Raw genomic sequence first — 15,563 nt, forward strand, 5'->3', positions numbered from 1 at the left:
CATATTTACATGTAAAATTCAGACTAGTGGCTGGAAGACAACATTCGCGTGGTTATTACTCCACTTGCTGGTAAATGCACAGGTAATTTATACCTTTTATATTGAATCAACTTTATAGACTCTTTTCTATGCATGAACAGTGGAGGCCAATGCCAAAAAACAATTTCCTCTGCTGTACAAATACTGTGTTGTAGACTGGGTACTGCACTTACTCATACAAGAAAAAAATAAGTAAGTAATATTCCTGTGGAGTAACGGTTAGCCTTCTTGGCCATGAAACGAGCGGGCCTGGGTTCAAATTCTGGTTGGGACAAGTTACCTGGTTGGGATTTTTTCCTGAGGTTTTTCCTCAACCACTCGAAGCCGAACTGCTGGGTAACTTTCGACGTTGAACCTCGGACTCATTTTGCCTTCATTAGTATCATTTCACTAATCATCTTAATAGTTTACAGGTCGACAAGGAAGACATGGCGGATGTGGTTCCAGGAACTGCCTATAGGAGGCATCTGTCTGCGGGAGCTGCACATATCCAGTGAAGCTACAGGGACTTGTAAGCGGACTGTGGGCAACCGGGGTAGTGTAGCACCCCTGGGTAGATGGCGCCTTGGTAAGTCGTGGAATCGACTGCTACATGTTCCTCTGGTTAAGGATGCAGAAGATTCAAGCACATGAATTGCGAACAGATGCCATCGATCTGAGGAGACTGCAGGATAACATCACAGGAAGGCGGAGGATCAGTCTCCAGTCAGGACTGGATGCTGTGGATGAATCGATATGATGAACCATGCAGTGAATCACACGTTTGAAAAGCGATCCTTAATGGACTTCAACAATCATTCCAACATAAGGAGGTTGCACAATAAGCCCAAGGCTGTGGTGCTTGTCTGCAGGCCCTCTTTCGAGAAAAAAAAAAGTAATATTCCTAGCATATAAAACATCATTCTGCCAATGATATGAAAAATCGGAGCAAGGTTCATAATTCAAAATAACACAGCACAATTCTATCTACACTGACCGGCCAAAAAAATGGATCACTTAATTTTTTTAAGAACTATAATTTTATAGCTCATGCTTTATTTTTACTACATCCTGAAAAAGACATATTGTAAATTGAAGTAAATATGTTGTTTTCTAATGCCAGGCGTTTGACAATAAAGTCATTTGACCTCTTGCACTCCAATATTTTTCAAAGATATTATCAAGACTAGCCAATGAAGCACAGATTTTGAGGTGTTCCGAATCCATTTCTTGGTTAATTTATGCAAAATTTCAAATAATGCATTTCATTAAGTTAGAGGCAATGGCTCACATTATAACATATGGTTATGCCACTGTGCACGCACCTCGCCCTAATATTGTGTGTTACAAGCTCTAGTGGTGATGACGTTCTCCATTCATAATGCGATGCTGACCACATTTCCTGATGGTTGAAAGCCCACTTCTCCAACAATGCTGCCTACATTTCGTTCAGGGTGTCGAAGCTGCAACGTCGGACACTTTGGTCGAGCATATCCCACAAGTGTTCAATAGGATCTAAGTCTTGATTGCGTGCTGCCCAGTCCAGAGTTGGTATCCTGATGTCACGTAGTGAGGAGCATGGGAGTGGACACTGTCATGCATAAGAATGAAATTTTCGCCAGCGAAGAGAACAAAGGGGATTACATGGTCTATTAACACATCCATGAGCATTCAGAGTGCCTCCAACGATGAAAACAAGCTCTATTTGGGCCTCAAACTGATATTGCCCCATACCATGATTGAGCCGCATACAAGCGTCGTTCTTTCGGGGAAGTTTCAAGGCGAATATCACTTCCCACACTTCCTCCATATTCTCTCTTTATCATCAGCTGACCAGAAGCAAAATCGCGATTCATTCATGAACAGAATCATTGACCACTGGTTCATAGTCTAGTTCCAGTAAACAGTAATCTTGCTGCTCTTCTTGAGCAGCATAGTAAAGCATTGAATAGAGTTAGCTCATTTTTATATTTTAATCTCACTTTTAGTCTCATATCATTACATCGTTCATAATATTGTTTACATGTGATGACTTGCAAAAAAATATATATATCCATGATAGTATAAGTATATTTTAAATGTTGACATTTGGGGTATCCACAATTGAACATTATAAAACTAATTCATATAATTTTTAATAGGTTTTATCCCCATATGACAGTAAACATGTATTGTATGTGTAGATAATACTGAGAGTATTGATATTGTAAAATGACAGTTTGTATCTGGTGATGTTGACATGCTCAACGAAAACGTTCATACATCACACAACTTATGTAAAGGTTAACACCTAACAAAATATATAAAGTAGTAAAGTCAACGACTGAAAAAATACATTTCTGACATAGCTCTTCTTGAGGTCAAATTGGCTTCTCGGAGTCTTTGTCTAACATTATTCTCAATCACAATGACGATGATTTCTGGCCTAGACCACAGTCGTGCGGAGATGTCGCAAGACACAGAGGATCAGTAACTGTTATCCCTGGTGGACGTAAACCTACTACAGCCTGATTCCAGCCTCAGTGCCCAGTTCACAGAATCGCCACAGGGCACGTTGAAAGACACACCGATGGCATTAGCTTCAAAACTAATGAGTCATCTACCCACAACCAAAGCAACAGATTCAGCAAAATCTTTTCGAATAGGAGGCATCTTAACTTATCAAATTCGAAACAGTAACTAAAGAAAAATTTTGACTTATGACAGAAAATGTGCCTGACACATATTGATAATTCATCAATAGGGGTTACTGCACCATTGTTTTATTGCTGGTCTGTGTTGTAAAACCATGAAGCACCAGTCTGGTAGAAAGTGGCTCATTCCGAGACATCTTATCATCATATTCATCTCCAAAAATGTTGAATGCATCTTTTCTTACTCATAAAACATATTCAATTTAATAATGCTCTCTCTAAATTGGTGGTTTATTGACGATGAATCAGTTTTTACAAAGTGATCCACTTTTTTTGCCGGTCAGTGTATAAAACAGTGGACACTCAATCTGTAATGCAACAGACTTCAAATAATGTTGTATCCAGTTCCCGAAATCGAAATGAGAAACAATATTCAGCCCTATTAATAAAATATCAGACAAGTGTTCAGTCCTTCAACTGAATGCCTGTCCACAGCAATAAGTTAGTAGCTCGGGTTCGTTACAAGTTTACCCATTTTAGCCTCAGATTGGAGTTGGACTTACACATTCTGATAATTTGGCTTACCTCGAACATGCAGTGAATCAAACTGTACGGAGTGGCACCATAATGAGCTTTGTCCAGAACCCCACATAAAAGCTCACCATCTCGAATTATGACCTCTGCTTCTGACATTGTTTTCGGATCAGTAAACGGGGTTCCTCCAGCTTTCCACGATCGAGGTCTCTTCACTGCCCATGCCTATCGTGAAATGAAAGTACAAAGATAATCTTTAATGGAGGAAAACTAATTACTCATATATGAAGCAATTTGTTTCTAATATCTTAAAAAACACCCTCTGATTTAGGTCCTAGCTGATATGTACGTCTATTATCAGGCAGCACATCTCACGTGACGATATGTGTCAGAGAAAGAACAATTTATTTATATGAATCTGAAGTCTGATTAGTGTAATATGTATCTAGTCAGCGATGTATGCAATGGAAGGGAAAAGGAACTGACCCCATTATCTCCTGGCTTAGTTACCTCATGAGTGATGCTTTATTGGTGTCACTTGTGAGGTTCAAACCTGTCTTTGGGCAGTTGACTAAACAATAACATCTTAAAAACTCGTATACAAACTATTTATATTTTTACTTCTGTCTTTTATGACTTAAAATTACTATCGTACAATATAAACATTTAAATAATTTATTAAACATGGTCTATGTTTCAAAATTACATCAGCAGGAAGTTATATCTGCTCGCATAATTTGCGCACCTTAATTTTTTACAGATTATTTTGTTTTTGCTCTGCACTGATATTAAGTACGGTATGAGTTTTACTTTGTGTAAACATCGATTTTACTGTTTTTAATAGGTAGTTTGCCAGTTGCATGAAGGGTGCATCAATCAATTATCAATCGATTACCTACAGTGATCTAATTAATTATAGACTATTGAATTGATCATAGTTTATACATTACTTTCACTATAATTACAATTAATTTAATTATTGCTAGACCAAGATTATGAAAACTTCTTATTGTTACAAAATTGAAATGACAGAACTTACCATATTCTCATACACTAGAATAAAAAAATTGAGATCAAGGCCTTCGAAAGAAAAAAACGCGGATTTCAAAACATAATCACGAGAATATGAAATTCATATAAGAGAAATATGTAATCAGTGGTTTACTAGTTACCGTACCATTGGCTCCAAACTATATAGATTTGATTACGACTGAGTTTAGTGGATTTATAGGCAAGATGGAAAGTATAATTATAGCGCATGAATAAAGGCGAATTTCTTTGCCCAGACTCACTGGTACTACATTTAAACTCTTGGTAACAGATAACATGTCGCATTGGAGAGCACTCTGCTAGAAAATGGGAACATATGAATTCATAATCTTGCTGTATAACGATTCTCTCGAACATACTACTTCGAGATCCTCAATTGAAAAAAAGTCAATCATATATAAACCAATCAACCATGAGAGAAATATTGCCTATCAAAATCGTTTTCATAACAAAGACGCTATGAAGGAAACCGTAAGTAAAGACTTCACAGACTGTACAATAGCCCTCAGCATGCGGAACTGGTAAGGTAATTTGACATACAAAACAAGCCAGGGGATTCGAAAAGTGATGGCAACACTACATTTATTTAGGTTTTTTTGACATTACACACTTCAAATACAGTCCCCTGCAGGGGCGAATGCTAGTCACGAAAGTTAGGCTTGCTCTTTTATTCATAGAGGAAGATGGGAGGATATAATAATTCATAATTAATAAAAATAATCAGACCCACATAAATAATTTATTTTATAATTATGAAATCATTATGAGTCATGGATCATATTCGCTTATCAGATGTAGAAGTTTGATATGATATAACAAACATGGCCAACAAAACAGTTTATTTAGTTTTTTCGACCCTGCCAACCAATGCACATTGTTGTGTTGAGCTGCACTGAACGAGCTCACATATTCTCTATAATGTCTGACTTCTCTTGAATAGTCCTTCGGGAAAATGGATTTAATAATAAGGTTTCAATAACACACAATTCCGAAGTCAATGCAATACTTCAAATTAATGTTTAAGAATTAATAATACATGCAGCAGCTAACACAATTACATTCCGCTCATACAATTACATTGCACAGCACATTCCCGCTGTCAATACTGCTCTGTGTAACGTTAAATAGTCGTTGGTGTAGCTCTCGGATCAGAGCTTCAAACAACACATAACAGAAGCATGTGCGCCTAGGACGGACCAAGGAGAAAGGCACTTGCGCATGCATCATATTCTCGCTATTTCCACGTCTTTCCTGTAGCTCCGAGAAACGAGCAAGCGCTGCAATACTTGCGGTGTGCAACCTGCGGATGGTATTACGCCTATACAGTATCCAAAAATCAAAATAAATTTTAATGTAAGTAATCTCATTTTGAGAAATACACATTCTACGAAAATATTGGGCTTGCGCAGCAAGCATAGCATGCCCTGAGAAATCGCCCCTGGTCCCCTGCCATGTTGCCAAATCTTTGAAAGACGATGGATTTCATCTGCAGCATCATTTTGTGGAGCTTCTCTCTCACTGATCGATCTAAAGCTCTTCGGATGTCAACTGTTGATTGAACGCGAATGCCTCGCTTCCACCCAACTTGCAATAGTTCAGTGTGGTTGGACTTCTCTCCCACAAGCTTCTTGGAATGCCATAAAGCGCTGAGTTGCATTTTTCCCTCTTGCAACTTATATTTTTATGATACATCTTTGTTCATATCTTATTGAATATTTTAGGGCGGTATTACTTAATACAAATCAGAAACAGTCCCTGTATTCACAAAATATGGTTCCTTAAAGACTTTTAATATTTCACATTTATATAACAATTGCTCCTCTATTATGCACTAAAAATTCCGATGCTCACTGCTAGGAGTGCTGATTTACAGTATTGTTACCATTACTTATTGAATGCCCTAGTATATTTCTTTCATGTATATCTATACTAATAATAAATCTGTAGCAGAAATTTTTCCGGTAATTTTCGATTTTCCAAAAATAATTGGTCCTAACATATATAATTAACCACCCTGAAACCGAAAATCGCATTTTTGAAATTTTTGTTTGTATGTCTGTCTGTATGTTTGTTACCTTTTCGCGCGATAATGGCTGAACCGATTTATATGAAAATTGGAATATAAATTAAGTTCGTTGTAACTTAGATTTTAGGCTATATGGCATTCAAAATACCTTATTTAAAAGCGGGGTTATAAGGGGGCCTGAATTAAATAAATCGAAATTTCTCGCTTTTTATTGATTTTTGTGAAAAATGTTACATAACAAAAGTTTCTTTAAAAATGATTTCCGATAAGTTTTATTCTTTACAAAATTTTGATAGGACTGATATTTAATGAGATAAATGAGTTTTAAAATTAAAATAACGCCATCTAAGACGGTGCAATGAATTAAGAACAAATGACTTCGTCTATAAGAGGTCTTGGACAACAACAATCGAAACAGGGGCTTGGACATCAACAATCGAAAGCTATTAAACATAGCCTACAGAGAATGTTTCTGTGTTTGTATGAAGTAATATCAGAAGCTAAATTAACCGATTTGTAGCTATAATTAATTATTATTTCACCATTGGAAAGTGTAGTTTCTCTAGATGGACATAATGCTATAATGTTATTACAGTAACATCTGAGTAAATCAAGGACAGGTAAGATTAAAATAGCTTCTTATGCACAGAAAATTTGATAGGCTATTTTGTACATTCGTTTTCTGTATTTCTTAAAATAATATTTATGTACACTCATTTTAATATCAGAGAATTAACGAACAACAAGAGTGTATTGATTTAGTATGCAGTAATAGTACGTTAGCTTAGCAATCCATTATTTTATCATTCAAATTTTAACTATGCTCAATTGAATCGTGTTAAAATACATAAAATATATATGAAATAAATGCAATGTAAAAAAAATCGGGTAATGAGCGAAGCAGATTATTGCGCTGTTGTAAAAGTTGTTCCCTGGATCAAATGTCCTATTTTAATTATGTAATTACTTTATATTTATTTCTAACAGGTGCAGCGGAGCGCACGGGTACGGCTAGTCTATAATATAAAACTACTTCAATTATTTTACACTTTAGATTTAAATATTGTACATATATCGGTGGCGTGGTGTGAATATTATTACATGGGTATTATTGGTGGACATTAATCAATACAATTTAACCCCTAAGTACGATATTACTATAACTTTATTTAGTTACTGTGACATTACAGACTACTTGTATTGAAGTTCGATTCGATGATTTTTCTGTAAGAAGAGATCTATGACAGGATCATTCAACATTGGCCCTTTCTTCATGTTCAAGAAAAGAGATATTTCTACTGACATCAAGTATAGCCCATAGTCTATTCTTCTCTTAGGTATTTCATTGGTAAGCATCTATGTACATGCAGCAGAGCACATGCCGAACCTCCTGCAGGATGGCAGTATCAACAATTAGAACAGAAGATCAATGTAACGAAGACTGGCCTGCTGCTGCAATGTATGAAAATTTAAAATCATGAATTCACAAAGCTAATAAAAAGCCTCTGGAGCAGGGAGTGAGAAGTAAAATAAATCTAATTGGATGACATGGAAAATTCTAGAGGCAACAGAAACGTAACAATGAACCTGTAACTCAAAATCTGGAGCTGATCTGGGCTGTTGCAGGAAGTGTATTAATTACTAAGGAATGGTAAAAACAAAGCCTTCAGGAAAATTATGTTACAAGACAGAACATACTGTGGGATTTGGAAAATCAAGACATGCCTGGAAAACAGTTACAAGAATCTGTGTCCCCAAGTCCTAACACCGAAAAGCAGAATTAAATAGGAAACCATTGCTCAATGATCCAAAAAGACGAAAAAACCGGCAAAAATCAGAGAGGCAAAATTATTTACAAAAATCACTTCAAAACGATTTTTTAGAAAGAAGTGAAGAGTATTGCATGTTTTATAACCAATATAAACCATTTCATACTAGACTACAAGTCCTGTAAATTATAGGCTAGTACCACATTTTATTAATTTCATATTATTATCTATATATTAGTATACATTATTTTCATATTGCATGTTGCAATCCATTAACATACAGAGATTGCTTTTGGGTGGCTTAAACATTCCTTGCTATTTGAATAGATCAGTTTTCTCTGCTTCTGCATTTTCTTCTTCCTCATCGTCCTCCTCCTCTGAAGATGGAAGTTCTGTTGCTATTCTAGGAGATTCTGGTGCATTCATAAGATTAACGACATCAGTAGAGAGTGATCCCATAATTTTCCTTGGAAAATGTCTGATAGAAGACATAAGGGGTCGGATGTTAGCAAAAGCCTTCGAAAAATATTCTGATTTGTAGCAGTTCTGGAAATTTTTCTGAAGTGATGTTCTTTGTGTGATTTTATATTTTTGTTTGTTGCGTCTTGAGCTTCATTTATCATCTGATCAATTGGAAGAAGGGCAGCAGAAATGGCCGCTGATGCATGTACAAGCACCTTGTGCAATGATGCTGGCATGTAATACCAGGGGTACTTCTCTACAAAAATGCGCGCAGTTTGTACGGCACATTCTTCATAATCTCCCTCACTGATATCACAGCCACATGGCAGGTTCTAAAATTTGTGGAAAATCTTTCAATTGGGCACACAACAACCTGTGCAGCTCGATCCACACCGAGCTGTGTTCCCTCATGACCCCAGACTTCAGGTTGGTCCACAAGTAAGCCTAGTTCAACTCTTCATCCAACCTTTATGTGGGTTTTTCCCGTTTTCTATATTATTTTTGTCTCCTTGCCATCTTATTTGCCACTTCCTAACATCAAGACGACAAATTAAGAATAGATTTACATTTAAAAAGTCTAATCCGCGCATTAAGTGTAGGCAGGCCGAATTAGAGCAGGTTGGCAGTTTTTGTTTTCATTTTCACCTATTTTTCCTAGTTATTCATTTGTCAAGGGTTGGCTCCACAGATGTAACCTGATTCTATCAAAGAGGTATCGCTTATAGCACTGCAGGCCTTAATACTGATCATCATCATAACAAGAATGTGTCTGAAGGTACAGTCACGCGTCGCTACTTTTGCAGCGCTGCAGTACAAAAAAATGCGCAACTCTCATACTGTGACGTGTAAACAATGGTGCAACCCAAAAAGCAGCGGCTGCCGAACCTACTGCTCGTTACTTTTTCATACTGTACATAGCTTAAAAGTAGCAACGTGTGAACAGGGTTCTCAGGGTTGCAGCCGCAGCATTTTTGATATCGGTTTTCTTGAAACTTTTGCAGCGGTTGCGACCAGTGTTGCCACCCAAATGTGCCAATGATACTTCTATTGTTTGGATATATTTTAATGTTAGATGTGATGTAAATAAATGATTTGTAACAGTTACTAAATGTACAACACAGTCAGAGTATATTTGCTGATGATATAATTAATTTTTTTCTTATTTTTCATAGCGTAGTTTCAAACAAGAGGATTGCCAACAATGATTACGTGAATATGTTGGTTCTCATTTAAGTATATAGGCGTTTTTTAATAGCTTTATAGTAAAAATAATGCTAATTTCTGAATACTAATTAGGACAGAAAAGCAAATAATAGATAAGTAAGCTATCGCATGAGTTTCATAATCCAAAACTCTAATGTGAACATACTCACAAAATGCATATTGAAAAGTCAACATGGATACGGAAAGCTGTAGCAAGACTGCAGCTGCAAAAGCAGTGCCTTATGTGTGAACAGACTCGCAACCTTCAGTTGCAACTTTTGCAGTATTCGGATTGCACAGCACAAAAAGTAGCGTGCAGCGCGCTACTTCTGGCTTACGTGTGAACACGACACGCAACTTTTGCAGCTGCAGTACAAAAGTTGCACAGCAAAAGTAGCCTTAATATGGAGCTCTTGCCCTGTATTTTTAGTAACTATTGTTGACTATAGTGTAGATATCTGGTTTTCTGCCTAGGCCATTTCTTCTTCTAATGACAAATCAGTTGTTTCCTTTTCCTACTGCCATTCGTTTATCCCCTTATTGTCTGCCTGGTGTCACCATCATTATTTTAGTGCAAGTTCTTCTTTCTTGCTCGATCGCTTATTGACGTCATCCTTGCTTGCCGCTGCAGCTGTGCTGGTCGCTGGCCTCTCTTCCTGGTCACTGTAATTCACGGACTGTTTCATTCCATTGCTTGCTATTCTTTCCTGTGTGATGACCTCTCCATCTTCTAATTTTCCAAATAGTTCTCCCATCGTATATTTTACTGCAATGTTCCTTATCTCCTCTTTCAGGTCTCTTTTTTTCATTTCATCAACATTTGTCCCTATCTCTGCATGGTTAAAATTTTCCAAACAGAATTCCACACCAAACATCTTCCTATTTATCTTTAAGTTATATGCTATCTTGTATTTTAGTTTTTTGAATGAAGCTGCAATTTTGTGTGTTAGTATTGTGAAGCATATTAAAACAATATGAAATCCACAAACACACAATAGCACATCCACAACATATACTTAATACGCAATTACAATTCAACAAACACACATTATTTGATCTAATAAATACAAACAACCCCCACCACAAATGACAGTGAACACTAAAAAGCAAGACGAGCTAAAGTCTCAGACATGTCAATGAGATATATTATTAAAGCTTTAAGTTTTAATAAAGTTTTATATTTTATTTTTTCGATAGTAAGTTAACATAGGTGCAACCATTTGAAATACATTTCTGAAAAATCTCGTAAAAGATTCTTCCTTCTAAAAAGACTAGCAGGAAAGAAATGGAGATGCTCTTGGAACACTTTGAACACTACATACAAAATGTTTATACAGCCAGTGCTGACATACTGCGGAGAAATTTTAATTACTTCACCTTTCCTAAACGAAATAGAATATGTTCAAAAGCAAGCTCTCAGGCTCAGTACTGGTGGAATCAAAACAACTCCAATAGATTCTATGAGATTCCTCACTAATATTAACAGCATCAAAATGACAATAGAAGAAAAACCACTGATTCAATATGAAAAACTTATCAGATTACCAGGAAACAATTGGCATTCATAGAGTCCTCTCTGTAGATTGAAAATTCAAAAAAGTTTCATATCCATGGTTCAAGAATTAAAACAGAAAATCAATATCCCGAATTTAAAAGAAATCTTAGAAATTAAACCAAACACTTTAACTCTATTAAATATAGAGTATAATCTAAATTTAACACAAGAAATACTGAAATCAGAAGTATTCTTTATATTGTAGTTGTAATCCCCTGGTAGAGGGGAAGAGAAGGCCTGATGGCCTTACCTCTACCAGGTTAAATAAATAAATAAAAAAAAATAAATAAAAATAAAAATAAAATAAACACTAAATTAATGAAACAATTGTCTTTAGAGACAATTAATATTAGGTACCCTCCACAAAACTGGCTTCATTTATACACCGACGGATCCTTGATCTCCAGGGAAAAAGTTGCAGGTGCAGGTGTTACGTGCTGTCTCTTCTCACTTTATAGATCTCTTGGATATGGAACAACAAGTTTTGATGGTGAAATCATTGCAATCAGTGAAAGTTTCAGGAATCTTCTATGCCACATCAATAAATTTAAGAATGCAGTTATATTGTCAGCTATTCTATCAATCGTCTCTAAACACACACCTTCATCTCAAACAGCAGAAATAACTAAAATGCTCTCTCAATTATTATCACTCAATAAAAGAATTGTATTCCAATGGATACCATCCCATTGTGAAATCCTGGGAAACGAGAATGTGGATGCTTTCGCAAAGAAGGGCAGCATTGCTACTTATAGACCTGTTATTAAATCTACGTATTACTCTGTGAAGAGATTTATTAAATCTACATACTTAGACTTCAACAAACAAAATTTGATAATACAATCTCAAGGGAAAAAATGGAACTCTCTGCATCATAATCCACAGTTGATTCCCGATTTACCACGAAAATCGTCTGTAGCTGCATTTAGATTGGCAACAGGCCATGATTGTTTGGCCAAATACTTGCATAGAATTGGAATATATCAGTCCCCTAACTGCCCATTGTGCAATTCAAACCAAGAAATGGATTCGGAACACCTCAAAATCCATGCGTCAGTGGCTGACCATGATATAATATCTTTGAAAAATATTGGAGTGCAAGAGGTCAAATGACTTTATTGTCAAACGCCTGGCATTAGAAAACAACAACATATTTTATAATAAGTGTTAAAGTGAGCATCAGAGACAAACAAAAACTATATCCGAAGGAAATGGATGGATTGCAAAGGAGTTGCCTAGTTTCTGCATTACAATGAATTTGAAATTATGTAATAAGAGAAAAAATGAACCAAAAAGAATCAGTAGCTGAATGATTGGGAGGTAAAGCACTGCAGTAGTATGAAAGGATGCCAGAACGCAGATCTTGTCACGGTCACAGCAAGGATGCAGGAAAGACAAAGACCTTGCATCAGCTGAAGGAAAAGAATTGCCAAGGCAATACGAGAGTGTAATCTGATGTGGCCAATGGAGTGACAGAAGCAATAAAAGGCAAACCTGGGAACCAGGGGCAAGTACAGTAACCACTAGAGTATGATGGTGCAATGAGCACTTACAATGGATAGTATACATACCTGGTCTGAGACTTTTGATGAGGAAGTGAGAGTAAGTGGGTGCTGTCCCTTAGGCACATTGTTTATAATTATTGTAGAAATTATTTGTTTCCCAGACCAAAGAGGAGCTGGTTTCAATATGGCTGGTGACAACAGCTTGATCTCGCCCTTCTGATGCCCCAGTCCCTGGAAGACAAGCTGCTGGTACTCTTCTCTGCAACACAAATTCAATGTTTGTAATGTACATTCCGCCTGCTAGTCTGTAGGCTACGATTGTATTAATGTTGAACTTCTAAAATACATAACATCAACTTGTTCAAAGCAGGGGGGGGGGGGGGGAATTATTTTCCGCATTATACAAAATTTAAACACGTAACTATCTATTGTATCCAAAGAGTCACGCCAGACAACACTCTAGCAGTAAGTTTAACTGTTCTTAGGTTTACATTTAATCTTTTGTGAAAATTACAACTGCCAAGCACTAATTTATATTACATGAACATTTTATCAATATGAGAATTAAACAGTATTCCACCATTAGCAAGAGAAATTGTGCATTGTAGAATGAAAGAAATTAGACCTTTACGAATATAGATGAAAAAATGAAAACGATGACATTTTAAGGAAGCAAAACTCCATGTAAAGGTACGGTCACACGTCGCTACTTTTGCAGCGATGCAGTACAAAAAACTGCGCAACTCTCGTACTGCGACGTGTGAACAAAGGTGAAACCCGAAAAGTAGCGGCTGCCGAACCTGCTGCTCGCTACTTTTCCATGCTGCGCGCAGCTTAGAAGTAGCGACGTGTGAACACGGTTCTCAGGGTTGCTGCCGCAGCATTTTTGATATCGGTTTTGTTGAAACTTTTCCTGCGGTTGCGACCAGTGTTGCCACCCACTTTTATTGTTTGGATGTATTTTAATGTTATATGTGATGAAAATAAATTACTTGTAACAGTTATTAAATGCACAACACAGTCTGAGCATTTTGCTGACGATATAATTCATTTTTAAAATTTTCTGTAGTGTAGTTTCAAACAGGAGGGTTGCCAACATTGATTATGTGAATATGTTGGTTATCATTTAAGTATATAGGCGTTTTTAAAAGCTTTATAGTAAAAATAATGCCAATTTCTGAATACTAGATACGACAGAAAAGCAAATAATAGATAAATAAGCTTTCGCATGAGTTTATTAATAATGCGAACATAACCACAAAATGTATATTGAGAAGTCAACATGGAGATGGAAACCTGCAGCATGACTGCGGCTGCAAAAGTAGCGCCTTGTGTGTGAACAGACTCGCAACCTCCAGTTGCAACTTTTGCTGCACTCGGGTTGCGCAGCACGAAAAGTAGCATGCAGTGCGCTACTTTTGGCTTATGTGTGAACACGACACGCAACTTTTGCAGCTGCAGTACAAAAGTTGCACAACAAAAGTAGCGACATGTGATCGTACCTGAAGATAGAAGATAACATTACAGAGCATGCATCAAATGTTCATCATCTGGTTTTTAATATATCACAGCACCTCAAACAAGATGTTAATATGGAATTAATTATACATCAAAGAATATGTGGAACATATGAAGAATATATAAACATATTTTGAAAAGCACAAATGAGAATGTTATACCTATGCTGACTTGTGTGAGCTGCAACAAACACAAAGAAAGGAAAAAGCTAATTAGGTGATAGAATAGGCCTATAACGCTTTTATATATACAAAACAAACAGAATTGCGTATTTTCCATTTACTTGAGTGTATATAAACAAACAGAAACAAGACTGGTACACACATATTTTTAAAATGTCAACAGAGAGATACACCAAAATATTACTAGATATCAAACTCATATGATACTGGCACCTTCTGGCCACATGGAAATTGAATTCTGTTGAAATAGGATACAGGCTTAAACCTCTCTTGAAGGAAGAAACAGGCTTAAAGCTATGAAGTAAATAATGAATTATATGCACTGATAACATCCTAGTCAAAGTAAGTTCAGGACAATTTGACATCTTGAACAGTGGCGAAGCATGCATGACCATGCAATTGTTTTAATTTCTCTCAAGAAAGTTGGCGTGATTAGACATTATTCCTTATATTATTATTATATTATTATTATTATTATTATTATTACACAGCATAAAGTTCTATTCTTTAACTTCCAAAATGTAATTCTGTAGATTTACCAGTATATTTATATTTGAAATCCACCCGCTGTTAATTTAGGCACTACGGGCCGTATTCATAGACATTTTTAGCGTGGGTTTCCGGTGGACGATCAGCGTTTTTCGTATTCATAAACCAATGTTAGCGATAGGATATGATTTGAATTCTGTACTAGTAGCCAGTGGATAGCCGGGGCTAGCTTAGTACGCTCGTAGCGCGTGCTGCGAAATATCTATGAATAGCACCCTACTAGTCTGTCCTGAGAAAATAGGCTATAATTTGCTTTTCCTCAAAGTTATATGTTGAAAAGGTTTCAATTTATGTTTTCCAATGTAACAACACTTTGTCACAGTCACCCATGTTGACATTAAACAAAACAACAAAATACAACTTTATCTTCTCGATGATCTGAACGAAACTTGAGCACTTGAACTGTCACGAAATCATGCTACACTGAAAGCTAAATTGTAAAAGGTGCGGATCTTTGAGTGGTGAATAAACTATGTTCATTTGCTATTATGCTGAAAAATATCACTGTCAGAATAACCATAAAAACGTAAGGTCAAGCAGGCAGAAAACTGTGTGTCAG

At 36.4% G+C, this 15,563-nt stretch overlaps 1 protein-coding gene across 11 annotated transcripts in view; it reads right to left on the reverse strand.

Moving 5' to 3' along the window:
• Nucleotides 1–15,563, reverse strand: part of LOC138705289 (DNA-directed RNA polymerase I subunit RPA1-like) — a 191,616-nt gene that overhangs the window by 60,223 nt on the left and 115,830 nt on the right. For all 11 annotated transcript variants that reach the window (XM_069834147.1, XM_069834140.1, XM_069834137.1 and 8 more), the window contains 2 exons: nt 12,822–13,014; nt 3,237–3,410 (listed from right to left, as the gene is read on the reverse strand). In XM_069834147.1, coding sequence (XP_069690248.1) covers nt 3,237–3,410; nt 12,822–13,014 — 367 coding nt within the window. The remainder of the gene's footprint in view (nt 1–3,236; nt 3,411–12,821; nt 13,015–15,563) is intronic.

The sequence above is a fragment of the Periplaneta americana genome, chromosome 8, assembly GCF_040183065.1.
Source record: "Periplaneta americana isolate PAMFEO1 chromosome 8, P.americana_PAMFEO1_priV1, whole genome shotgun sequence".
Taxonomy (NCBI): Eukaryota; Metazoa; Arthropoda; class Insecta; order Blattodea; family Blattidae; genus Periplaneta; species Periplaneta americana.